This window comes from Cynoglossus semilaevis, chromosome 1 (genome assembly GCF_000523025.1).
Source record: "Cynoglossus semilaevis isolate Cse_v1.0 chromosome 1, Cse_v1.0, whole genome shotgun sequence".
NCBI lineage: Eukaryota > Metazoa > Chordata > Actinopteri > Pleuronectiformes > Cynoglossidae > Cynoglossus > Cynoglossus semilaevis.
Genome location: NC_024307.1, coordinates 4,198,521 through 4,223,964, shown reverse-complemented (window position 1 = coordinate 4,223,964; position 25,444 = coordinate 4,198,521). Strand labels below are relative to the sequence as shown.

At 41.6% G+C, this 25,444-nt stretch overlaps 3 protein-coding genes across 4 annotated transcripts in view; 2 read left to right on the top strand and 1 right to left on the bottom strand.

The window, feature by feature from the left end:
* The first annotated feature begins 6 nt into the window (after positions 1–6).
* Positions 7–5,565, top strand: dorip1 (dopamine receptor interacting protein 1). 2 transcript variants are annotated; one of them, XM_008326059.3, is made up of 5 exons: positions 7–232; positions 1,055–1,579; positions 2,542–2,631; positions 2,722–2,856; positions 3,638–5,565. In XM_008326059.3, exons 1-5 carry the CDS (start codon positions 138–140, stop codon positions 3,819–3,821), a joined length of 1,029 nt encoding a protein of 342 aa, XP_008324281.1. In that variant the 5' UTR covers positions 7–137; the 3' UTR covers positions 3,822–5,565. The 2 variants fall into 2 exon arrangements, with proteins under 2 accessions (XP_008324281.1, XP_024915010.1); XM_025059242.1 differs by lacking the exon at positions 2,542–2,631.
* Positions 5,566–10,442: 4,877 nt separating this feature from the next.
* klhl28 (kelch like family member 28) lies at positions 10,443–17,891 on the bottom strand. Its single transcript, XM_008326291.3, has 6 exons — positions 17,717–17,891; positions 15,326–15,586; positions 14,611–15,248; positions 13,989–14,432; positions 11,827–12,035; positions 10,443–11,182 (listed from the first exon to the last, which is right to left on the bottom strand). The coding sequence occupies exons 2-6, from the start codon at positions 15,584–15,586 to the stop codon at positions 11,019–11,021; spliced, it is 1,716 nt and encodes a 571-aa protein (XP_008324513.1). The 5' UTR covers positions 17,717–17,891; the 3' UTR covers positions 10,443–11,018.
* A 289-nt stretch (positions 17,892–18,180) lies between these two features.
* The window catches only part of togaram1 (TOG array regulator of axonemal microtubules 1), a 25,457-nt gene continuing 18,193 nt past the window's right edge, over positions 18,181–25,444 (top strand). Inside the window, exons 1-5 of the mRNA XM_025059441.1 lie at positions 18,181–19,045; positions 20,636–21,809; positions 24,498–24,564; positions 25,085–25,213; positions 25,320–25,444. The exon at positions 25,320–25,444 is cut by the window's right edge and continues 136 nt beyond it. Of these exons, the coding sequence (XP_024915209.1) occupies positions 20,775–21,809; positions 24,498–24,564; positions 25,085–25,213; positions 25,320–25,444 (1,356 nt within the window). The 5' untranslated portion in view covers positions 18,181–19,045; positions 20,636–20,774. The remainder of the gene's footprint in view (positions 19,046–20,635; positions 21,810–24,497; positions 24,565–25,084; positions 25,214–25,319) is intronic.

The window sequence follows — 25,444 nt, the reverse complement described above, 5'->3', positions numbered from 1 at the left end:
TTGGAACTTGGCTGATTTATTGAACGATGCCTCGATGACAGCGTACACACTGTTACTCTGACATTTCCAGGAAGAAGAAGAAAAAGATTAATCTTCTATGTGAGTGTGTATTTTGCTCCGATGCAAGACATGAACACATGCCGAGAGCTATGCAGGGCAGATGGAGTGTTCTGAACGACAGTGAAGACATTAGAAGAAGTGAGTGGAACACGAACAGTCCCCGCTCAGAACGGTGAGTTTCCAACATCGGCTATTCTGTCATCGTGCACCGTAATGATCCAGACACGCGCTAGAACGGACTTCAACGTAGAATACGCGTAGCGTAAATGTAGCCATTGTTTCACGCCGAGGAGCTGGGCGTCACTCGTCATTGTTTGGCTTGTTTTGATACCGAGGGCTAACTCAACGTGTCGCTGTTGACATACTTTTATGCACTTGTGCAAAGCCTCTGTTGTACAAGTTTTAAACGCAACTGGGGCGAGATCTACAAGTTACGTTCAACAAGGCTGTTTTATGTTTTATTCATGTGGATATTGTCACATACTGTTCAACTGCGTTTAATTTGACGACGGAAACGTAGAACTTCGATGTATACAACAGGAAGAGGATGTTAAGCCGATGAAGCGGTTCTAATTTTAACATCAAACGTAAAATATATATATTTGTATACAAACACGAATAAAAAGTAATGCTTTATAATTTATTTATTTTTTATTTTTTGATAAAGAAAAGTATACAAACACGAGTAAAAAGTAATGCTTTATAATTTTTTTATTTTTTATTTTTTGATAAAGAAAACACGTCTGTCAACTTTAAGGTCAAGTTTAAAGCTGACAATATCGCCATCCCCCTGAGGGGGGTGCTGTTAACACACTTGTAATCTGCGCGTCCACACCTTGATTGCGCAGGTAGATTACTTTTAAAATATAAATCTTTTCAACTTTCCTTACAACAAGTAAAACACTGAAGACTAATGATTGGGGTTTTTTGTAATAACAATTGTATTACTTCACTTCCGGTTTTGGGTTTTTTTATTGGTGTCATTTCTCCTCAGGTCCAAGACACTGTTTGAGGAAATACGTGCCTCCATCTACAACAATGACAAAGAAGAGAGCTCCTTCTGGAGGCCTGTCCTCCCCTGGGGGGGCGTCTTTACCATCAAGGCCGGTCGTAAGGCCGTGTCGTGCATCCCCCTGTACGTTAAGATCAACCTAAAGAACACCTGCACTATCGACGGCTTCCTCATGATCCTGTATGTAATCCTGCGGGATAACCAGGGGTTTTCCAGAGAGCTGGCCGTCTTCCTGGGGAAGCAGTTTGTGGAGTACTTCCTCTACCTGATGGACTCCTGTGACTACACCACAGTGAAGATGCTGTGGATCTGGGACAGGATGTCCAAACGACAGTACCGCTCGGAGATCAACCAGGCGGCGTTGGAAATTGACCTGTTTGGGAACGAGCACGAGAACTTCACAAAGAACCTGGAGAACCTCATGTGCACTATGCAGGAGTGTCTGTGCAGCAACTGGAGCTGCCCAGCCCGCTTCCAGGAATTCCTCAAGACCACCATCAGCATCAGGTACGCCCCTACACCCTCTGATTGACAGCCAATCAAAATTCAGCTAACAGCGACGTCAAGATTTTTTTTTTTTTATTTAAAGATGTGAAGCTAATGTTAACATTTTAACTCTGAAGAGAGACCACTGGTTTCACTGTTGCCTTAAATTGAAAAGTATTTATTTAATAGTAACATATATATGTATATATAGTATGTTTATATATGTGTATATGTGTATATATGTATAAATGTGTATATATGTGTATATATGTATATGTGTATACTGTATGTATAAATATATATGTGTATATATATATATACAAACAACATATATACAATAATATCGGCCCGATATTAGCATAATATCTGTAAGAATGATTGGTTTTATCCTCCGATAATGAAAACCCAATAAGCAATGCCTTTGTTTCGCCAAATGGCTGTATATGAAAGTGAAGGTCACTAGATGGCAGCATTGCAGCTCATTTATTCATCGATTTTTAATAATCAGGGGATTGTATGCAGAATGCTGGTGCCAGCAACTTACCACCACATACAGTGGTTTGTACCGATAATTAAATAAATATTACCAGGCCTATATCGGTATCGGTTTATATATCGGAATCAGAAATTAATTGTTTGAACAAACGTGAGCTCTGTGATTAAGACAGCTGTTAATCAACTACACTTTTTTGTTGTGGAGTGAAGTCTTTCCGTGGACCTTGGATTGTAAAAGTCAGCTGTTTACGTAGTAGTAAAGTAGTAAAACTGCCTTGTCTTTATCAAATATCGGTCAGTGTTCGTTCTACTCAAGATTCAAAATAATGACGTCCATATTCCACTCACTCTGAAAGGCAGTCTTTTTTTTTCCCTTCAGCAAAGTAGGTCAAACCTTAGAGAATCGGTTCTTGTTAAGTGTCTGACCTACTTTCCATTCCTTTAATGTTACTCCTGCAACCCCCCCCCTCACCCACTCCCACCTCAAGCCCACCTCACACACTACCTCACAGAGACCCCATTCAGTCAGCAGTGGACGAGTTCTTCTGCCCCAAGCTGGTGCTCTGCTCAGAACTGGGGTAAATACGCTCATTTTTGTTTTTCCCATAATTCACGTCCTCTGTTTCTTCGCTCTGCTGACGCTGACCTCGGTCCATGTCGTCCCACAGATGTGACGGTTTACGGGAGTTTTCTCAGAGGATATTCTGCCACGGGCCCCCGCCCTTCGTCATCCTGAACATGCAGCAGTGGAAGTCGGAGGAGCTCTCCTACGTCCCTTACCACCTGGCTCTGTGTCAGCACAGGTACAGTGTGTTGTTGTTGTTGTTGTTGTTGTTGTTGTTGTTGACGACGTCGGAGTGACACAGCCCTCCACGACACAAGTCCCTGTTCGCAATGTCACTATTTCATCATCAGGGACAAAGTAACATCAAATAACACAAAGTTTGGAAAAAAAAGAGAAAATAAAAGTACAGTTGTGACATCATCACTCGTCCCACAACATTTCATCTCTGTTGCCCACCGGTGGGGCCCGCCCCACATTTTGAGAAGCACTGTGCTAATGTAGACTCCTTGGTTTAGTTATTCGACAACATTGGGTGTGAAGTTGGTCAATGAAACGTGGAAATAGTGCAATCCTTTTAAACTAACATTTTTATTTTTTTTGACCGATTCCGATTCTAATTTCAATATTTTTTTTTAGTTTTGACCGATTCCGATTCTAATTTCAATTCAAATCAGTGAAAAATAATTGTGAAATAGTCGTTCCTGCATGGAATTTGACCACTGCAATTTACCGTCTAAAACCATAACTTTTTAGGATAGATGTTTATTGTATGACAACCATATGTCTGATGTCTGATATTAACATTTTGCTAATTTCCGATATGCCCATATTGTCCAAACACTTAATTTCCGATTCCGATATATGCAGCCGTTTTTCCCCAAAACGGGTAAACATCTCAGAGATTCCAGCACATTTGGCAAAACCCAGGTATAGCATTATCGAGTTTTCGCTATTGGATGTAAAAATGATAACGTCATACAGTATGTGAGTGTTAAAGAGTTCTGTCCTCTTTCCTCCAGGTACTTACTAGAGGGCGCTACGCTCTTCAACAAGGAGGAGCATCACTATTCGGCAGCCTTCCAGATCGACGGCTGCTGGATCCACTACGATGGCCTCAGGAGTGACAATCTGGTCCTGTTGCAGAAGCCGCCAGAACTCCTGTTGCTCTCCTCTCTGGTCTACATTCGTGCCTCGGACAAGTGAACCGAACCCTGGAGTGTGTGGACAGCCAGATAGTGAAACCTTCGTACTTTCTTTCCTTTTCGTTTTCATTGACTTTGCCTTAAAATTATTCCGCTCAGCTTATCCTTTTTTTTTTTGTCTTTAAAAAATTCTGAAAGTCACATGGTCCATGTCACCTGGTTGAAAACAGGTTTTTGTGCATACTTGGAATCCAAGAATCCAGTGGACTATAATAGTTCTATGTTAATAAGCACTAAATATGCAGTTATCTTCACACAGAGGGAATTTAAACCATGTTTAAAAGTGGTAAATAATTACATGGTGACGATGTATTTTCTGTCTAGATGCCTCACAGCAGTGGTCCTCAAACCCTGCTTTGTTGAGAGGACGACAGCCAATGGGCGTCCCTCGTCCCCACATTGGCTGGATATGAAATTTATTACAAATGGTCATGTGTCTTGTTTATCTTTACAAATACACACACACACACACACACTAGCTCTTGGACTGAAACCCAACTGGTGCATTTTCTACATTTTCACAGTTTTTCCTGTGATTAAAACACAGCACTTAAAGGTAGAGTGTGTAGTGATTGGTTTTTAGCAATTCAGGTACCCTTTCCCCCCACCTGCAGGGTGCGCTATGAACACAGTAAGAACGCTTTATCCTCAAAAACAGCGACGTGTTTAGTTGTGATGTTCAGCTCCTGGTTTTAAGTGACAAATACAGATGATTTTAGTGGTAAAAAAAAAAAAATCCAAAATGGACTGTGAATGAACTATGACTAAAACACTCTGCCTTTATTTGAATGTTACCTTACAGTTTAAGCCATTGATTACCAAAGACTGGGTCGCAACCCTCAGGTGGGCCACAAGAGATTTTTTTTGGGGTCGTTTCCCAGGAATTTACGAATAATCTCTATTGACTTGGGTCGTGAAGGTTTGTAACTTTTAAAATATGGGTCCCCCGAAAAAAAGTTTGGGAAACACTGATCTAAGCCAATCCCCTCCACCCCCCCCATCCCCCACATACATACACACACACACACTTCCTCTTTGGGTTTAAGTGGCATCCCTGTTCAGTTATACGTGCAATACTGCCCCCTGTGTTTGCTTCATATTTAACATTAACATTTAAAAACTGAAATAAAAACCTCTTCCAGGACATTAAACTGGCGACAAATGTACAAAATATAATGAAAGCAGTGAAACCCAGTGTTTCCCAACCTAACTGGAATATAAAGATCATCTACCTTTAATTGACTTTCTAAGTACGAAATCTGTGCCTGTTCGGTTGAAAAGAACTCTGACATAGTCGCAGGAATTGAAGAAAGACTCACGAAGATCTTTAACAGCGAAGTCTGTTTTTGTTTTCATAAGCCATCTGCTTCCACCTAGTGGAAGAGTATTCATTGTTCAGCGTCTGTGTCTGATACGTAGACAAACAAAGACAAATTATTAGCAATGATAATTAGTAGTGCTGTACGTTTAAGAAAACTGTAAGAAAACGTACTTAATTACGTGATGATGTCACACGGCACACCGGTTGGGAAACACTGGAACAAAGTAACTAAACACATTGTGTGAGGAATCCACCGCAGAAAATATATAATTGAGTTTTTATACATTTTGATGTTTTGAAATTTCCTGGTGTCACGTTGTGCCTCTGCTCTGTGGAGCAGGAAAATCCTTGCTCCGGGTTTTACCAGTTACCTGTCTTTCTATGCAGTCTTTGAAATGCAAATAAAAACATATTTGTAAACACAGGCGTGCAAACGTGTGCTTCACGTGAACATCACAAGAGACGCATAAAAGCAGTCCACCTTTGTAAGGCAGGCATTTATTGTTTTCTAATGGGGTACGAGTGCACCACACAAACAGACTCAAATGTTATGGTAAATGTCGTTAAATGAAACGTGGTGAAATGTGAGGGGAAAAAAAAAAGCTACCGTTTCTACACCTAACGTTATTCTGTACTTGCAGTATTAATTCACAGGTTATAAAAAAAAAACAAACAAAACAAATGAAATAAAACAATCATCATCTCACTCCAGACAGACAAACAGTTGGAAAAAGAAGCCGAGTGGTCGTTTGGCCGACAATGACATCAGATTCAAAGGTTTGTTTCATCCTTTACACACACACACACACACACACACACACACACACAGTGTCAGGCTGTCGCAGAAAGGTGTTCATCGTCCATCTGCGCTCTCTGAACAAGCACTTTGGTGAGAAATGGTGGCGAAAAAAAAGAAAACCGTGACATCAGTTCAGGCCATATAAGAAATCCATACAAACTCCACGTCTTTTTTTTTTTTTTCATCGCGTTCTTTTGCAGATTAACGTTTTGCAGCTTTTCATGAACCTCTCCTGACGACCCGGTGAAATAGCAGTTAGTATATACACACACACACACACACACACACACACTGTACAATACATAACGTTAATGCTTGACCATTCATGACAGCAGCACGTCGTCACGCCTGCGTGATTTGTGCTGTTGGAAAATGGATGAAATCTTTCACAATAATCAAAAGGACAAAAGTAAGAATCTGGGACAAAACAAAAAAAACAACACATATTTAAAAAAACAAAACAGAAATTCACATTTCTTTTAAAGTATTTTTGCAGACACAGATATATTTGCTGATGTGTTTTGTTCCTTCATCTTCAGTGGTGTGCACAAGTTTTAAACCAACCATTTTTTTGTTTGTTTTTTTTATGTAAAACTCCAAATTCTGTCGTGAGAAATACGTCAGCTGACTTCAACAATTTGATTTTTTAATCCAGAGATTTGTATATTTGTACATATTCAAAATGTGTTTGTTTATTTATACTGCCTTATGGCAATAACTATATTTTACTACATATATTAGCCATATTTTACCCAATTTCACCTCAGTGGCCTAAAAATGTTTTATTTTTTCTACCACATATTTCTCTTCAACATTGACAGGTCGATCAACCAAATACACCATTAGGGGGCAGCAGATGTCTGTAAAAACTAATAGAACATGGAAAGACTCAGAGCTAAATTTCTTTCTTCAACTCCTGCAGGTATATCAGTGTTGTGTTCAACTAAACAGGCCCATGGTCCATACTGAGTGAGTATATTGAAACTAGAAGAACGTGTACGTTTCGTGACATTTTTGTTTGGTGGTGGGCCATGGGTTTTTTCAAACGTAAAATATTTGTCGTAAAAAGAGCATATAGAAACGCTGCTATAAATATTTACTTTTTTTTGTTGTTCAGCGCGATGCTACTTAATGCGATATGAGGGAAACGCTGCTATAAATATTTCCTTTTTTTTTTTGTTGTTTAGCGCGATGCTACTTAATGCGATATGAGTTATTTTTTTGGCTAAGCACAGGTGGCTTAAAAATCAGGCACACTACCGCGTAGGTGATGCTAACAACGTTGTTAAAGTTCTCTTAAATCAGCAGGTTAGGAGAACAAGAAAAAAAAAAAAAGACTGAATGTCTTTGTTAAACAGACATTGACTGTATAAGTTAATTTGGCCCCTAAAATAATTTACTTGCGAGGCAATTATTAGAATGTCACAAAATTAACACATGCTGTTTAGAAAAGAAAAAAAAATGCACAAACACAAAAACGCAACACAAAACAATTATAACATATCGTGATAACAAGTCAAACATCGCAATCAGAGTTAATGTCAATGGACAGATGTGAGGGTTTAAGCCAGCGGTCCCCGGTCGGCCGGTACTGCGGACGGGGAGTACCGCACCATCGTTGAAGGATCATTAACCTTTCAAAATAAAACCTCTTTCAGACTTTCTTCTGTTAGTATCAGAGTCTGAATGACCTTTGACCTGTTGTTTTCAAACATTGATAGATTATTTTTGAACGAAAACAATAAAGGGATATGACTGGATTCTTTCTGATAGATTATTTTTGAATGAAAACAATAAAGGGATATGACGGGATTCTTTCTGAATGAAGTACATTAGTAAAACTGAAGTACATTTTTTAACTATGATTCACTGCAGCCCGGTATCAAATGATCTATGGACTGGCACCGGTCCCCGGACCCGGGGGTTGGGAACCCCTGGTTTAAGCGGCACGTAACGCCTTGGCTCTTCCATAGAGACAGAGATAAAACATATTCACCCGCGCAGGGAAACAAAGGTCTTATTGCATGATCTAAATGCTATTAGTCTAAATTAAAACACATGTACAACTACAACATGTATCAAACAGTTTGGTAAGTGCAATGCAGAACTTGGTTAAAGTTTCCGTGTTATGTGCAAACCTGTGTGCACAGAGCGACTCAAACTCAGCTTGGAGATGGACATCTTCTCCCCTAAGTCCAGCGCCCCCTTCAGATGGCGAGATGCCAAGCCTGGGGGAGCACAGACGACTGGGGTCGAAGTCTCCCGACTTCAAGATGCCCCCGCCTCCCAGAGCACAGGACTGGTTACAGCACTGGCCTGGTCGGAGTCGGCTCGCTGCCTTTATCTTCCACTTCCACCATGACCACATGGAAGAACAGAATCCAAAGCGATAGCGGCGTGCTGCGGCACAAGAAGGACGCCGACGTCGACGCAGAAGAGAGTAAGATAAACCGCCACTTTGGCACCTAAAATTAATCTAGACTAAACTCAATCCTGAGCTCGCAAGCAAGACCACGGCCACACGGGGGGGTGTTAGTCATGTTGGTCAGCAGATTGGCAAAACGAAAAATGTGTCTGACTCAAGTTTAGCCAGAAGAGTCTTGTCTACAGCCAAGAGAGACACGTGTAGCGACAGCGAGGCACTGAGATGATGGCAAAATGCTCACGTCCTGCAAGAGGACGAGTGTGGAGACACGTGAGGGAGGGGACGCTTTAAATACACAATCATTGTTATTAATTAAAAAAAAAACATTTCAGATATTAACTTGACGGATGCTTTGGCAGACCGACGTTCTCAGAAGTGAAAGAAGTGAATCGTTTTTGAAGACACTCGTAGCGGTTAGCTCGCACAGAGATCTGGTTATGACTGGTTTTAGATACATTAGTTGTTGCGGTCACTGATTTAAAGAATTTCAAAAAAAAAAAAAAAATCTTCTCGACCAGTTGCATTTTTTTCCCCACAAGGATTCTGCCCTCTGTCTGTATTTTCTCTTTTCCTCAGTTTCATTTCTCAATAAAGTTGAAATAGGAAGCAGACCATGGTGTAGACAGGTGGCAGTAACGCAACTCAAAGATAGCTGGGTCGCATTACGATCTACAGAAGAAGTGAAGGGTGGAGGGAGGGTCAGGATCAGACAATTTAGAAACATTTACCACAGACGGGGTAATTAAAGATTTGTACTGAGGTTTTTCGGCAGTAGCCCTGATATGGGTCAGGATCACCGGCCTGTAAATAATCATTAGCTGATAGTATGGGTCAGTGTATTAAAACTGTGTAATTAAGTCAGTGATTCCCAACCGCTGTGCCGTGGCCCACTAGTGTGTCGCGAGACGTCATGTCGTGTGCCGTGGAAGATTTTTCAATTTTACTTAATTGGTCTCAAAACAATTATTTATTTATCGCATATATTTTTTTCTTTGCCCGTCAAAGCATGAAAGGCAGAACAATTAAATGTGCTTCCGCTAGGTGGCAGCAGATAGCTATGAAAACAAAAAAAAATAGAGCTGTTGAAGAAGATCTTTGTGAGTGTCTTTCTTCAATTCCTGCCAGTATAACAGTGTTGTTTTTAACTAAACAGGCTGAGGTTTTAGTCAATTATGATGTCATTTAAACTAGAAGATTTTTTAAAATTTTATTACATAGACTTTTTCTGAGATTTTTGTTTGGTGTTGTGTCAAGGGGTCTTTCCTGATGATATATGGGCCCTGCCTCAAAAAAGGTTGGGAAACACTGAATTAGATTAATTTTTTTTCTGCAAGTTCAAAGGTGAAAATATAATTTTAAGTCCAAAAGGACATGAAATATAAAAAAAGGAAATGATTAATGAATATTATCTAATCAGTGTCTGATTGATATCTGAACTGTTGGATTTAACGATTGTTATTTTCCAGAAATCTGCCGAGTCATCAGAGGACACCTACTGTACTGGCCCATTTGTGTTTGGTGCATTTATCAAAACAATCCCATGTGGTACAGACACGGATTCTGAACAGACAAACACTGAGGCAACACAGAGCTAAGTCCTGAATCCCAAATATAGCACCAGTTGGTAGTGGACGGTCCAAAAAAAGGATCAAGTGAGATTACAAAAAAAAAAAAGCATATGGCTATGGCTGCGAAAATGATGCAAAAACTGATGGCAAACTGAACATCTGTTCGACTCTGGTGCTTTAAATTCAACATTCACACACACACACACATACACACACGAGCTCACATAAACATCCGAGTGCAGAAGACATTTACAGGCAACGCATTAATGGAATATTACTCCATTAGGAATGCAGAAAAGGCAGCCCTTTAAAAAAAAAAAAAATCCGATCTTAACATTTGTTTTTTTTTCTGATTTGGATGCTGAACTCTTTTTTTTTTTTTTCCCACAACACACAACTTGCACGTTTCAGTTCCGACATGCACGTACCGCTCAGGCATACACACAAACATACAAACGACGTGTTCGACGAGCACGAGCAGACAGGTTATTAAACTCACGGAGCGTTTGTTCTGACGTCTTTTAATGCTACTTGTCGCCGTTCAAATTCTTTTAATTTCCCCTCACCCGCTCAGTATTCACCTCCCTAATTTGTGCGGTTAAGAAACGCTAACCGCAGTGGAGTTTCGAACATTTTTAGGCTTGTGGTCGTGGCTGCAGCAGTGAGTGTTAAATGGGACGATGGATAAATGAAAAAAAAAAAAAAAAAAACAGAAACAAATTGCTCCCACAATCCTCTGGGAAATGGCTCAGAGTCCTTATTGTGGTCCAGCAGCAGTAGAGCGGTCTTCTCCTTGTGCCTGTGACAAATCACTTTACATCTACACGTCATCGTAGCTCTTACTCTGTGTAGCCATGTCTGTGGATCTCCGTGCAGCCAGACAGCCAGCTGGGCGCTTGCTTCCATCCAGCCAGCCAGCAGCCTCTCTCCTCTCTGGTGTTGCCACTAGTGTGCAGCTCTCCTCTGCACCTGGAGGATGGAAGGAGGTGGAGGAGGAGGAGGAGGAGGAGGAGGAGACAACAAAAAAGAAAAAAAATCTTTTTGTCTAAGTTCTCTTATTGGTTCCTAGCTGACTGGGCCATGGGTCAAAGAGCAGTCAAGCCAAAGTTACAACGGCAGTACAGCATGCCGCTGGAGTCCAACCAGCTGTCCGAGATGGGGTCGTAGCGCTGGACGGTGTTTAGGTAGGAGGAGCCAGAGTGACCTCCCACCACGTAGAGGTAGTTGTCCACAATGGCCGAGCCCACACCTGGAAGGACGGCAGTCACACGGTTAATGCAATTAAACTGTAATCATTTACCTTTTTCTAGGGATGTCCGATATTTTTGCCGATATCCTAATATTGTCAAAACACTTAATTTCCGATTCCGCTATCAACCGGAACCGATATAGCGGGGCAGTGGTGGCCTGGGGGTTTAAGCCCCACCTACTCACTAAGGTGATGGGTTAAAGCACAAGGGGTTTAAGCACCACCTACTCACTAAGGTGTTGGGTTAAAGCAGTGATTCACAATTATTTGGCCCCCCCTATGGGACAAGTTTTTAGGCCCTCACCCCCGTATTGAAATACTATCACAGGCCTGGTAATATTTATTGATCTGTACAAACAATACATAAATAGATTAACAAAATGAGCTGCAATGATGCCATCTAGTGACTTTAACTTTCATATACAGCCATTTTTCCCCAAAACTATTTTTAGGGCACACATCATTTGGGGAAACCCAGGTATTGCGTTATCGGGTCTTCACGATCAGACGAAAAACCAATAACAATTCTTACAGATATCACACAATTATGCAAATATCGGGCCGTCATTATCGGACATCCCTACCTTTTTCGCCATTTCTATCCTAATCAAATGTCATATTTCCCAAACGTGACCCAAACTCACCTGTACGAGGTTCATTCATTGGCCGACAAGCCGTCCACTGGTTTTGGTGTGGGTCGTACCGCTCGATGCTGGACAGGTGAGACACCCCGTTGTGTCCTCCCACCACAAATATGAAGCCTAGCATGACACCAACACCAAAGTTGATCCTTTTATCTGCCATGGGGGCTACCATTTCCCAGGCGTCCTTACTGGGGTCGTACCGCTCCACACTGTAAGACACAGTCATCGGAATTCTTACAACCAGATATACATAACAACGTAACCACAGTTTAACTCCAGTAACTTCCAGTTTTACTGACGTTACTGAAAAGGTACAGAAAAGGGTGGAAAAAATACAGAGTTGGAAAATTGTACTTTATAAAAGTGCAAGAATTGTTGTTTAAAAACATCTTAGTTATGAATGAGTTCATTTTTTTTTAAAAATTGTAACAAAAATTTTATGTTGCATTTACTAAATATTTTTAAAATTATATTTAGAAAAACTGTGAAAAGTCTAACCTAAAACTTTATTATATCAAAAAAGTTAATAAACAAAAATTTTAAACATTAAATATTTAAAAATAATGCAACTTGTACTAATTAAAAACATCTGTTGAAAAACATAGTACATGATTAGTAGTTTATGTAGTGAAACTAGAAAAGAAAATGGTTATAGAATTTAACAAAAATATTGTTTGAAAAAGTTGTATGTATACAATGTGTATTTTTAAGTTTCTGGAATACAGTTTTGCAGAAAAGCTAAAAATAAATTTTGTTTTGTTACTGAAACAATATTTAATTTTTCATATGACAAACTGTATTTTGTAAATGTGGGCTATATAAATAAAATTAATTTAATTTTTCATATTTAAGGCAAAAATGTTAAAACACCTATGGGCTCTTAACTTCTTAAAAGATACATTTTAAGGCAAAAATGTTAAAACACTCTTAACGGCTCTTAACTTCTTAAAAGATACATTTCAAGTAAAAAAAAAAAAAAAAAAAAAAAAAAAAAAGAGTACTTACGTGTGATAACCAGCTGAGCTACTGTAGAGTCAATCCAGGATTGTTTTCACCTTGTGCCAGGACATATAAACCACCAGGGGAAGAACAGAAAACATCATCTCCCAGAAGGTGCTTTGTCCAAACACATTTCTCCAGAGGAGTTTCAGGAGTCAAGGAAACCAGCAACAGAGACGTTGCTCTCTGGAGATCCACGGCAACAACAGAGGTCGAAACATCTCAATGAAACTCCTGCAGCCACTTGTGCGTCCACTCGTCTTTGAACATTAACAGGCCCTCGGCCATTTTCTAAGCAACCCTTGACATCCTTCACTTGATTGCTAAGTTCTATAAAATACCTAACAGCACTTTGAGAGCCAACATCGGGTTAGGACATCTAAAAATGGGGGCTCTCATTAGGCTCAAGTGCTTTCACAAACACGTGCGATGGGGCATGGCTAACACAAATGTTACGAATGTTGTACAGAGGTAGGGATTTACCATAGCAAAAACAGTCAGACGGCTATCTCTACAGCTATCTCTTACTGTGTTGTTAATGTGTAGTTTTATCAATAAGGATACAATAATAATAAGAATAAGACTTGTCTCGGTGACCAAGTTTGAAGCACGTCCTTGTTGAATGAACTGAACAAAGAAGTTGATTTCGGCCTCAACCTTAGCAATACTGCTACAGGCCTAGACTGCCAGGGGTAACCCCATGACGCGACAAGCAGTTTCCCCTCCAACTTGTACTTAAAGCTCTGAGACTGGAGGACTACAAATCCTCACGTGCCATTTTTATTTCTTTTTTAATGTACTCACTATGTACATTATGTATACAGTAATTTTTAGACTTTTTTTTAAACTACAAGTTTTTAAATTACTGGACCCCAGACATGAATATATTAAATGTACTTCATTTTTATTGGTCTTGCAGGTATTTTATTTTGAAAAATATAACTTCCTTCTGAGTCAGTCCCACCATATATTGACAACTAATCCTGCCATTTATTCTGCATTGTGGTTGATAATGCTATACGCTGATGATGGTGTGTAATCGTTACACAACTGGTTATTATACTGTCAAATTTCATTTCGTACATTGATGTCGTACTCATTACACAGTAATGTTGACTGCAAGTGTAAAAATGAACATGACCACTGGTAACTGATGCTCTTACCTGTCCATGTGTGCTGGTCCGTAGCCTCCAATAGCATAAACCATGCCGTCCAGCACAGCAGTGGCGAAGCAGCTGCGGGACTTGGTCATGGGAGCCACCGGCTGCCACTCCTTCAACTTGGGAACATATTTCTCCACCGACTGCAGGTAATATTGGCCATCGTAGCCCCCCAGAGCATACAGCTCTCCAGCCAGGACCACCACCCCGAGGGTGCTGCGACACTCCGCCATGTGCTCCACCGAGGACCAGGTGTTGCTTTCGGGGTCCCAGCTCTCCACTGTGCTCTCGTGTCTACGATAACTGATGCCTTGTCTCATGTGCGTGGCGATGCCACCCACTACGTAGACCTTGTGGTCCAGCACTGCTACACCAAATTCATAGCGAGGGACGGTGAGAGGTGCGAGTCCTATCCACGAATCTGTCTGGGGAAAATACATTTCCATGCTGCAAGAAACAAAAAAAAAAGAAAATCTGATTAAGCAGAAATAATAGCACGCGTTATAAAAAGAGCACGTTAATTAATATTTTACAAATCGTCTTTAAAAATCGGATTAAGCAGAAGTAATAGCACAGGCTATAAAAAGAGCGCGTTAATTAATATTTTACAAATCGTCTTCATTACCTTTCTAAAGTGGCAAAAAGTCCAGCCTTGCCTCCGACAGCGAGCAGTACCTTCGGAGCACACCGGGGCCGTGCTGACAACACAGTCTGGTAGGAAAGTCTGTGCTCAGGCATAAAATGATATTTGAGGGCCTCGTTGAGCAGGTGCTTGCATGCGTGGTCATCTCGTATGAGGTGGTTGGCTTCGTACAGGCGAGTGAGGAATTTGACACTGAGCAGAGGAAGGCGAACACAATGCAGCAGCTGAGCCAGGTGCTGCTGTCTCTCGGAAATGTCATATTTAATCCAGGATTCCAGCGCGTAAAACACGCTCTCCTCGGTGACGACTTTCAGGCAGTCGTTTGACACAATTTCGTCCAACTCCGCCCGAGTCAGTTCAAAGAATTCCTCAGTTTGACAAACGTCCTCAAAGTTCTCACAGATGAACTTGGTGGCAGCCAAGCACAGATCGTGGCAGCCGTAGGTCTCCGCAAACCGGGAGATGCCTATACAGTTCCCGGCGTCCAGCTGGCTCTCCAAGAAGGAGCAGCACTCCTTTAGTACCAGCTTCACCTGGAGCAAGTTGGCCGCCGGTAGCAAAGATTCCACCGTTTCCTGGGAGATAAACACAGTGCCAGTGTAGGCATACTCGACGATGGCCTGGAGGAGAAAAAGTAAACATGTCACGCGGGCAATAAACAGTCGGCGCAGGAAATTACTGCCGGCTTCAAACAAACCTGCAACGCGGCCTCGTCGATGCACTGGAATTCTACCTCGGAGGTCTCCTTCTCAGACAGGTTGCCAGTGAACATGGCCTTGAAGTAAGGACTGATGCTGGCCAGCACTACCTTGTGGGCATGGATCTTGGCGTCACCCACGCGCAGGACAATGTCACATAGTTCGTGATCCTGCCGCAAGAGCTGGAGACCCTGCAGCAGCTGCTCGGAGTGAGGCCGCGTCAGACTGGCAAACATGTAGGATTGGTCCTGCTGGTCCATCTAAAGAGGAAGCAATCCATACATCGTATGTGTAAAGGCAGGATTCAGTTACGCCGTGGGAGAACAATTAACACCCTGTGACTAAAGCACAATTTACAAAGACAATGTTTACACAGTAAGGAGGCAGCTGCCTGTAGGTGATGACGACTTGGAGAGAAATGGGTCATTAGCTGATGATGTTTACATGTTATTAAGCCAGCGTCACCACACTATGCTCCATGACCAAAGTCTGGTCCACAGGCCCAGTGTTTCCCATCCTTTTTGGAGCCACCACACATATTCTACATAAAAAAAAACGTGAAAATTGACGCCAAAACTTTAAATTCAGAACATTAATTGCACGCATAAATGTTCAGAAATTGATCTTATTCAAGTAAAAAATTGACGCCAAAACTTTCAAAAATTCAGAACATTAATTGCACGCATAAACAATATACCGGGCAACTGATTCCAGTAGTAACAGTTAGCGGTTTCCATAGTGGTAGCGGTTAGCACGCCTGCCTCGGAAGCAGAGAGTCCTGGGTTCGATTCATAGAGGAACCACAGGTTTGATTGTTAAACCTCCTCTTTTAAGCCACTTTGGATAAAATAACTTGTAACTTGTCTGTTGTAAACGACAGTGTAAGGGTCTGTTATGGCGGCTACAGTAGTACGATAACAGCCGGTTTTCCAGAAGATTCCAGGTGGATTCTATCTCGACCCCAGGTTGGGTTAGGACCAGTGTTAAAAACTCACTACGCAGATTACGACCTGTGGAAAACCTTGACGGAGGAACATGGTGACGGTGTTAAAGCCCTTCATGGTCTGAACCAGGAAATCCAAGCCTTCTAATGTAGAACAAGACTGTTGTGTAATTATATTCATGTGTAGAACGACGTCCAGACACAGGAGACACAGGGAGACGACGACGAGTGAACACCACATGGCTGTGAATCCGGAGTTTTCTTCAGGCCTATCTTAAAAAAAACATTAGCCTTAGCTAAGATACGGCTCTGTGTACTTTTAATATAACGTCCGTGAATACAGCTTTATCACTTTATCAGGGACAAGGAGATGTTGGCCAATCGCCTTCAGACACATCAGCCCCTAAACTGAATTTACTGCCAGGATCTCTCGGCCTGCTCCCGTTAAGAGATGTCCACAGCATAATATCTGCATTCATCTCACCTCCTTCACTGCATCCATGAATCTCCTCAAGGGTATTCCCCTTCTTTTTTTTTGTTCTTCTGCTTCTCTGTACTAGATCTAACACCAGTATCCTCTCAGTAACATATCGACTCCATCTTTCTAGTACATGTCTGTACCATCGCCTGCCTCCTTCACTTTATCTCCAAACTTCTCAGACCGAGCCGCTCAATGCTGATCTTGTCATTTCTTGTGTCATTACCACAATTCTGCTTCTAAAACTGTCACAAACCAAACAAACTATCACTTCTTCAACTTAAAAACACACCTGTTTATGTAGGCGCTTCAATATACGGGAGACTAAAAAGCACCACATTTAAAACAAAATAAAAATAAAAATAAAAACCTAGGCTAAAGTTAACAGACCGTGCGGTGGGGAGGGGAGGGTAAGGGAAGGGGGCGGGGGGTCGGATGGTAAACAACATCAGGTTCGCGTCAGATCTTGTGCCAAAAGGCCGCCGTGGGTCTAATCTCACTGTCACCCAGTCACAATAACGGTAAACGATAGTTGACTGTGGCCTTGACTTGATTTGTGAACGGAGAGAAACCATCTGCCCACGGCTACGTGGTCGCCTGACATCAGCAGGCAGCCACTGTCGCCAACACACTTTTAAACCCCGCTAATCGCTCGGGTTCTCGCACAAATTATATTGTCATCCGTCTATTTTTTCCATACATGTCAACATTCGAGTCACCGTCACCTGGTCGTATTTGCTGAACTCGGATTCAGAATGCAGCGTGTGTGTGTGTGTGTGTGTGTATGTGTGTGTGTGTTTGACTGCACTGCAGTCGGCGCAGGTTAGCTGCTAAAAATAAACACGGTTACTGTGGCTTGGCTGCATCATTGATTGATATACAGTAACATGGCTGACACAGGCCAAACGTGACTTAACGGCTAGCTGCAAGACCAGGGTTTCTTACAGCGTCATAACAAAACGGACAAACCTGTGACCCCGTAGTCCCGTCTTCTGTGCCGCTGTAACGTTGAAGACGGCGTCGGCAGAGCCCGAGTTTGGCAGCGGTGACTAGTAAGGACCCCGGGCGGATAACAGGGAAAACAAGCTGCCACCAGTACAAGCATCCAGGCCAGGCTCGGAGCAGAGACGGGCTCTTTAATAAATAAGAGCTAGCGAAGAAGCACCGCCTACTTCCGCGGGTTTTCAAAATAAGAGCACACCCTACAGCTGTTTACGAGGAAGAGAGTTGTCATCGAGTTAAAAATAAATCTGTAAATAAACAACTGGATCAGTGCACTACGAGTGGGCATTGAAAAAAAAAATTCGTCTTTGTTCGTGTAAATATGAGTAGGAAATACACGTTTTAATTGTGTTTTTATTTTTTATTTTTATACAAAGTTACAATTTTATTAAAAAAATATTTTAGGTAAACATTTCCCTTAGATTCATAATTTTTCAACAACCTTTGGCTGTTTTTGTTAAATGTTTTGCTGACTTTTGCTGAATTAGTATATGTCTCATTTAGTTTAAAAAAAAAGTCTAACTTTTTTGTCACACTTTTATCTTACTTCTAATATACAAAATACAATATTTCACCGTACGTATTTTTTTATGCTAAATGGCAACATGCAGTCATTTTGAGTTGCATTACTGCCACCTACTGGATCTATTTTTTTCCAGTGGTAAACACACCATTAAGTCTCCTAAAGGTTTGCAAAAAAAAGAGGAGAACAATGAAAATAAAAGACGACAGGTTGCAATACAGCTACAGGTATTGTTATTTACATTAAATTGCGTTAGTTATCCACTTTTAAATATTTATAAACAGTTTTAAACTATGTAAAAAAAAGTTTTTCCCCCAACGCTGTTGTTAGAAAATGTGGTTTAACTTTGTTTATTTGAGTCGACGTTGAATCATGGAAGTTAACGACGACGACGACGACGACGATGATGATGATGATGATGACGATGACGATGAGTCCTGGAGGCAACTCCTAGTGTCGCCATGGAAGCGCTCAGTTTGCGACCTGCATTCGCCATTTTGCTGCCTCGGTGTGAGTCCGTCTCTCTGTGTGTGTATGTGTGAGTGTGAGTGTGAGTGGGTGGGCGGGGGGAGGGTGGTCTTCTCGGCGTGGATACCTCTGTAGCTCCCAAACACTCCACGCTCCGTATAAACCAGCTTGAACAGGCAGTGACCGAGATGTGTGCGGCGAGAGGGACCGTAGCTGCCGCAGCATGACATGGACATTCGGAGGAAGAGGGAGAATAGCGGACAGCGTCGTCGAACGTCGCCGTAGAGGAGCGAGAAAAATGCGGGGTATGTTTTCGCTCTGTGTGTTTCTAACTTTGCTCACTTACACCAAACCAAACCCCTACAGCTCCGGTCGCGGGGTCTTAGCTTAGCGATATTTTTTTTTATCCAAGTGTGTCGTTCCAACGGGAAGGTTTTATTATTATTACGCCGAAGCTAACTAAGTAAGCCACTTAACAGCGCCGGCGTAGTTACATGTGTAATAACCAACTCCTACGAAGAATTAGCGCCTCGGTCGCTGAGTGGCTACGACTCCAGAGAACATTCTTTAATGTCATTACAACGTAATAGCGACGGCCTGTCGCGTGGGTTTAGTTCGTAGTTCTGCTGTTTCTGCCGATGAGCTGCCACTCCGAGAGCCACAAGTGGTTGCGTTCAGGTCCCTTTAACCTGCTCTCAAAGTGCTGCTCATTAAATATCAATACAAACACAGGCGTCGTGCGAATGCAGTCCGTACCGTTACCTGACTACACGTTGTTATGTTTTTTAGAAGGTGCCGTACGATACACAATTATATCGCTTATTGCTTTTTTTTAAAAAAAAACAACAACAACACAATTATTTGACGCGGGTGAAGAGATTGTTACTGTTTCAAAATGCGTCACTTGAAAATATATAATTTCCCTGCCTGGCTCCAGTCATTCCTGTGGGATTGAAATCAATGCCAAATTCCTCAAAAGTCATGTTTTTAGGTGGAGTACTAAAGAATTATCTTCTTTTTTTTTTTTTTTTTGGTTATTTTTCAGCGTCGTATGGAGTAATCGATGCGGAGTTGCTCTGCAGGGACACAGCCATTTGTCCTGCATTTTATCACGTTCCCTTTCTTTTGCAAATAACCAGGATAGTTCTCTATAGAGGTGTTTATTTGTGGAAAATAGACCCAGTAGGTGGCAGTAATGCGATTTAAAGAATGTAAAGTGGTTGTTAAAACCTTATAGGATGAAGTTCTCAAATAAGGTAATATGCTATATGTCAATAAAATGTTTAAAACTAAGCTCATTTGAACAAATCTAACATTTTTGGGGGGGCAAATTTAATTTTTTTTTTTATTTAATATGTGGTTGTTATAGTTGTTAAAACCTTATAGGAAGAAGTTCTCAAATAAGCTAATATGCTATATGTCAATAAAATGTTGCAAAAATGTCTGCAAAATGTGCAAATTTAATTTTTTTTATTTAATATGTGGTTGTTATGCTCATTACTGACAACTGGAGGTGTACAGCCCCACAATGCACTTTCACTAGGGCTCGATGTTGGTAAACAACAAACAGGATGTTGCGTTCTACAAACTACCATAGTGATATGAGTCGTTTCCCATAGCAACGACACAGCTATGTATTTACTTTTATATTAATTTACACATCAAATAACATTATTGAAAATGACATTATAATTTGGTAATTGCAACGTAATTACTAAATAATTCATTTTAAGCAAAAAGATTAGTTTAAAGCCCTTTCGAAAATTAACTCGAATTTATTTAGATCACCTGTTATTGTGATGAATTTTCCCATCAGCCCATGTCATGTAGAAGAACAAGTAGAAGAAATCCCAGTTTTCCGCTTCTGTTTAATTTACTCCCTTTTCCGTTCGCAGCTTGACAAACAGAAGGGTGGTTCTTCCATCGTCAGCCACTCAGGATGAAAGCACCAATCACAGAGGGGGAATATTGCTCTCCTCTCAAAACTGTTGCACCTCCAGATTTCCATTTTTGACTAAATCTACAGCGTCATCAATGATGATACCTGGCCTGATCTCCCAGGAGTTGCACAAAAAGCTCCTGGACCCCAAGAACTACCAGAATCGTACGAATGGCGTGGAGGAGCTCAAAAGCCTCATCTCAGACGTGGACATCGATTCGTTCCCCTCTGAATGTATTGAGGACTTTATTAATTTTCTTCCTCGACTCCTGGATGACAATAACTTTAAAGTCATGTGCAGCACCTTACAAGTTTTAAACCTGCTCATCCAGAAGCTGGACACCAGTGTGGAGAAATATTTCAAACAGGTAGTCTTTGTGGGTCTCAAAGTCCTCGGAGACGCTCGCACCACCGCCAGGAATGAATACATGAACGTGTTCCGACAGTTGATGAAAACTGTCGCACCGCAGCAAGTATTGGACCTGATCATCGGAAACCTGAAACACAAAAACTCCAGGGTTCGCGAAGATGTCCTCAACATCATCATGGCCGCCATGCTCGTCCATCCGAGGAAAGATTTCAACATCCCCAAGCTCTGTTTTGAGGTCGCACCATATTTGGCAGACAGCAAAAGGAAAGTCCGCCTGGCTGCCCTCGAGCTGTTTGCAGTTCTTGATTATTGCCTGGACACGGGGAGAAAACAGCCTCTGATGAAAGCTGTGGACATGGTGGAGCTCAACGAGGATGCGGAGGGTCTGATGGCAGCTGTGCAGGCGAGACGAGCCAGGCATGTGCTTCCCAAACTGGCCTCAGATGGAACAGTGGAATACGGTTTAGTGGTACCAAACCCAGCACTGCGGTCCTCGCTGCCGTGTGGTTCTGGAGCTGACCTGGACTGGGTGATGCACGGAGGACGGGTCAGCAGTGCCAGGAGCCACAGAACTGAACCGGACTGTGACCGATTGTACGGCTATGGCAGCTTAGGGTCCCTCACCGATGACTTTCAACTTCAAAGGAGGATTGTGAGCGCCGGTAAAGGGAAAAACAAACTTCCATGGGAGGTGTCGAGCTGTTCACCCACTGAGAATGACAAGCAATCGAGTGTGTCGAATGGAAAGTGCTCTCAACAGGTGAGGTTTAGTGTCTTTTTTTTTACTGTAAAATCAATAAACTATGAAAACAATATTTTTAATTTATTGAAATTCAGGTTTTATGGTTTTCTGTTGTTCAAAAACAAAAAACCAATTTGGCCTTTTTAGGCAAATAATAACAATTAATCATGATTATTTGTGATTGTAATTAAGCATGATTAGTTGGTATATATCAGCATTCCTTAATATGACAAAACACCTTTTTATTTTGGTATATATCAGCATTTCTTAATATGACAAAACACCTTTTTATTTATTTACCTGGAACAGAAAAACACCTGTTTTTATATTTTGAGTAATCCAAATTTTGGAATTATTAATATGGAATTATGTGTTATTAATTATATGTAGTGTGTAAATAACATGTATATCGAAAATCTGATTAATTTCACAAAATATTAAAGCGATACATGCTTCAGTTCCACAAACCCTAAAATTAAAGGAGAGCAATAATGTTGTTTAATGGCAACCGTTTTACCCTGGACCTGTTTCTTAGGTAAACACCTTTACTTTGACCCCACAATAATCATTAACAGTCCTCTTCTTAATGGCTTTGGATAAAAGCGTCTGCCAAATGCATCAATGTAAATGTCAACCAAGTTGGTCGCAACACAACAAAGAACAACATGGCAACAACAGCTGGAGATAATTCCAAATTCTGGGTATAGTAGTTCACTTAACAAACGAACCAGACTGGGTTACATGTTTCACCAGGTCAAGGGTTTTAGATCAGATCCAACCGGTTATTCCCAAATGTGTCGTTTCAAATTAAAAAATCACATCACGATCACATGTAAGGGCTGCAGACAGGGGTATTGACGGGCTTTGTACTGCCTTAACTGACCTCGTTTATATTCTTATTGACGGAATCATGGAGGCGTTCTGTTGTTTGAACACAGAGGGAGTCGTGCACCAGTCCACAGAGACTAAATATATCCCAGAGGATGTACTTTCCTTAGAGACAGTTTGGCTGAAAAGTTGTTCAGAGCGGCGCATATGCACCAGAGAACATCACTACTATTAACGCTCCTGTCGTGCATTTGTGGTAGTGATGGGCCAAACCAGAATCTTTTATTCGAGACGATACCGGTTCCTTTTTTTGCTATTTTTTTCAAAACCGATACTGATATATATTTATATATTTTAACATTTTATTAAAATATATGATGTATACCAGCTATTTAACAACACGTCCAGTGTTTCCCAAACTTTTTTTTTTCCGGGGACCCATATTTTAAAAGTCACAAACATTTGCGACCCAAGTCAATAGACATTGGAAACATGATGCAAGACGACCCCCCCCCCCAAAAAAAAACCCACCTGAGGGTCGCGACCCAGTCTTTGGGAAACAATGGTCTAGTGGAGTCGATCACACGGAGTTACTGCCCTCTTCTGGTCAGTGGTCATGTGACATGAATGGATCAGTTCAGTTTTACCTGGGGGGGTGGGGAGGTGGCAGCACAAAAAAAAAACTCTAAACGATGTGAAAGTGACACGTGGACTTTTTTTAATTTATTAATTAGCATCGATGCTTAATGAGAGTGATCGATGATATTGATACCACAGAATGGATCCTCCAGTCAGTAACCACTGGAGTCCAACAAGTTCTGCCCTAATCTGTTTTTCATAATTATTAAAACATAATGAGTGATTTAATAAAACAGATCTTCTAAATTCACTTCACATTCATTTTTTACGTCTTTATATTTATGGACAATGACGTGCTCATTACTGTAATGAATGACTGTGTAACAGTAACTTTCAGACGTCTTCCCCTGCCCACATCTCCTTAGAAACATAATGTCGGTTATGCAACTTATACGGCTCTCGGTGTTCTTTGTCAGAGAGAGAGAGGAGCAGATAGGTAAACCTCCGGATCGCTGCGGCTATTCTTGGAAAACACTGCAGCACAGAAAGTAAGTGCACAGTGATCCTGTCACTGCAAAGGTTGACATCCATCGCCTTGAAAAAAACGAGGCCTCGGAACACTCCGGGTCGGACTGACACCTGGAGGAGAACCAGGATTTATCAATTAATTAGCCGACACAGTGGGTTAATTTGTTAGACACGAACGCTGTGGGGTTTATGCCTGTATTAACCAGCGGTTGTAATGGCTGGTATTTGTTCCAGGACCTATTATTCAGCTCTGTTTGAGAGACCTTGTGTTTACGGCCGTGTCTGTTTCCCAGCAACCTCATTAGCACAAAGCACACTCGCTGAAGGGAACGCGAAACATAATTGGAAATATCACAGGCTTGTGCTTGTAAAACACATCTAGTTTACAGCCATGGTGTTGATTGCAATCACAACAAGTGCTCTCCAGCGGTCTGCGTCGGCCAACCTCGGCCACACGCGGATTCGAAATCAGTCACAGTCCTCTGTGTGTGTGTGTGTGCAAATCAGTCCCAGTCCTCTGTGTGTGTCATTTATTTACGACCATTGTTTCACACGTCGTATGCTGACGGTGAAACTTTAATGAGAACAGTAGACTGCACATACTTCAAGTTAAGATCCACTCAGAGGCCAGTGTCTCATGTCTGAGCTGGCTAAATATCGGCTGCGTCTCTTTGTTCAGGCCGGAGGATGGAATTACACCGAGGCTCCTGTTGTGTTTAAGGATTGTTGTGATGACCCCTATCCTTCAAATAATTTTCTGCTCATGTTCAGATGACCAATGAGGATGTCCTTCCAGTGTCCAGGAAGCTGAGTCCCGAGACCTACGTCCCCAGCTTCAGTAAGTCCTCCAAACGGTTACCCCACTCGGCTATTTATCGGCGAACATGTGGCAAGTTAGCTGTATTTGTTCAACCGTAGTTGCAAGACGCAAGGGTTGTCCGATTTTTACTTTTTGCCGATATCCGATATGTGGTTATTGTCCAAACACTTAAGTTACGATTCCGATATAAACCGATATCGATATATGGTGTTAGCCTAGCGGTTAAGGAAGCTAAGTGCCACCTGCTTCACTAAAGTGATGGGTTAAAGTAGTGTCTCTCAATTATTTTGCCCCCCCTAGTGGACAGATTGTGTTTCAATAAAAGTTCTTCAGAGCACTGGGTTGTCATTGTCGGAGGAAAAACCTATATGACATTATTATGCTAACTTCGGGCCGATAATATCGGTTTGCGAATTATCGGACATCCCTACATGATACCATTACAAAAATAAACGGTATGACAACGATTACTTTTCTTTTGGATTTGGGATTCTGAGCACGTTGTTTTCTTTACTCAAGACGACATTTCTTATCACAGGTTCTGCCGAGCCACAGAGACAACAATCCTCCAGAAGGGGGCAGTCTCCTGCTCGTCTCAAACGAAGTGGAAGCCTCAACTTAGACCCTGACATTTTTAAACGCTCCGCCGCTGCTGACACAGACATGGGTTAGACTCATTTATATTTAAAAAAAAACAAAAAAACAATAAACGTTGAGTTGATTTTAGCTAAAACAAAGAAGCTCACCTTGTCAATGTGCTCGTGTTTGTGCAGCGGTTCCCAGGGGACACACCATCCCGAGGAACCCCAGTGTTGAACGCACATTTTCTCTGCCATCCAACCCCACCACGTCTGGGTCATTCCCGCCGCCCCCATCCCCCCTGGCTCCCGTCCCGCGA

Excerpts from the sequence above, each read along its gene's own strand:
- klhl28 (XM_008326291.3), bottom strand. The coding sequence starts at position 15,586 with ATGGACCAGCAGGACCAATCCTACATGTTTGCCAGTCTGACGCGGCCT. Across the intron at positions 15,249-15,325 it reads TCGACGAGGCCGCGTTGCAG|GCCATCGTCGAGTATGCCTA; the intron begins GTTTGTTTGAAG and ends TTTCTCCTCCAG. Across the intron at positions 12,036-13,988 it reads GGACCAGCACACATGGACAG|TGTGGAGCGGTACGACCCCA; the intron begins GTAAGAGCATCA and ends TGTGTCTTACAG.
- dorip1 (XM_008326059.3), top strand. The coding sequence starts at position 138 with ATGCCGAGAGCTATGCAGGGCAGATGGAGTGTTCTGAACGACAGTGAA. Across the intron at positions 233-1,054 it reads AACAGTCCCCGCTCAGAACG|GTCCAAGACACTGTTTGAGG; the intron begins GTGAGTTTCCAA and ends ATTTCTCCTCAG. Across the intron at positions 2,857-3,637 it reads CTGGCTCTGTGTCAGCACAG|GTACTTACTAGAGGGCGCTA; the intron begins GTACAGTGTGTT and ends TCTTTCCTCCAG.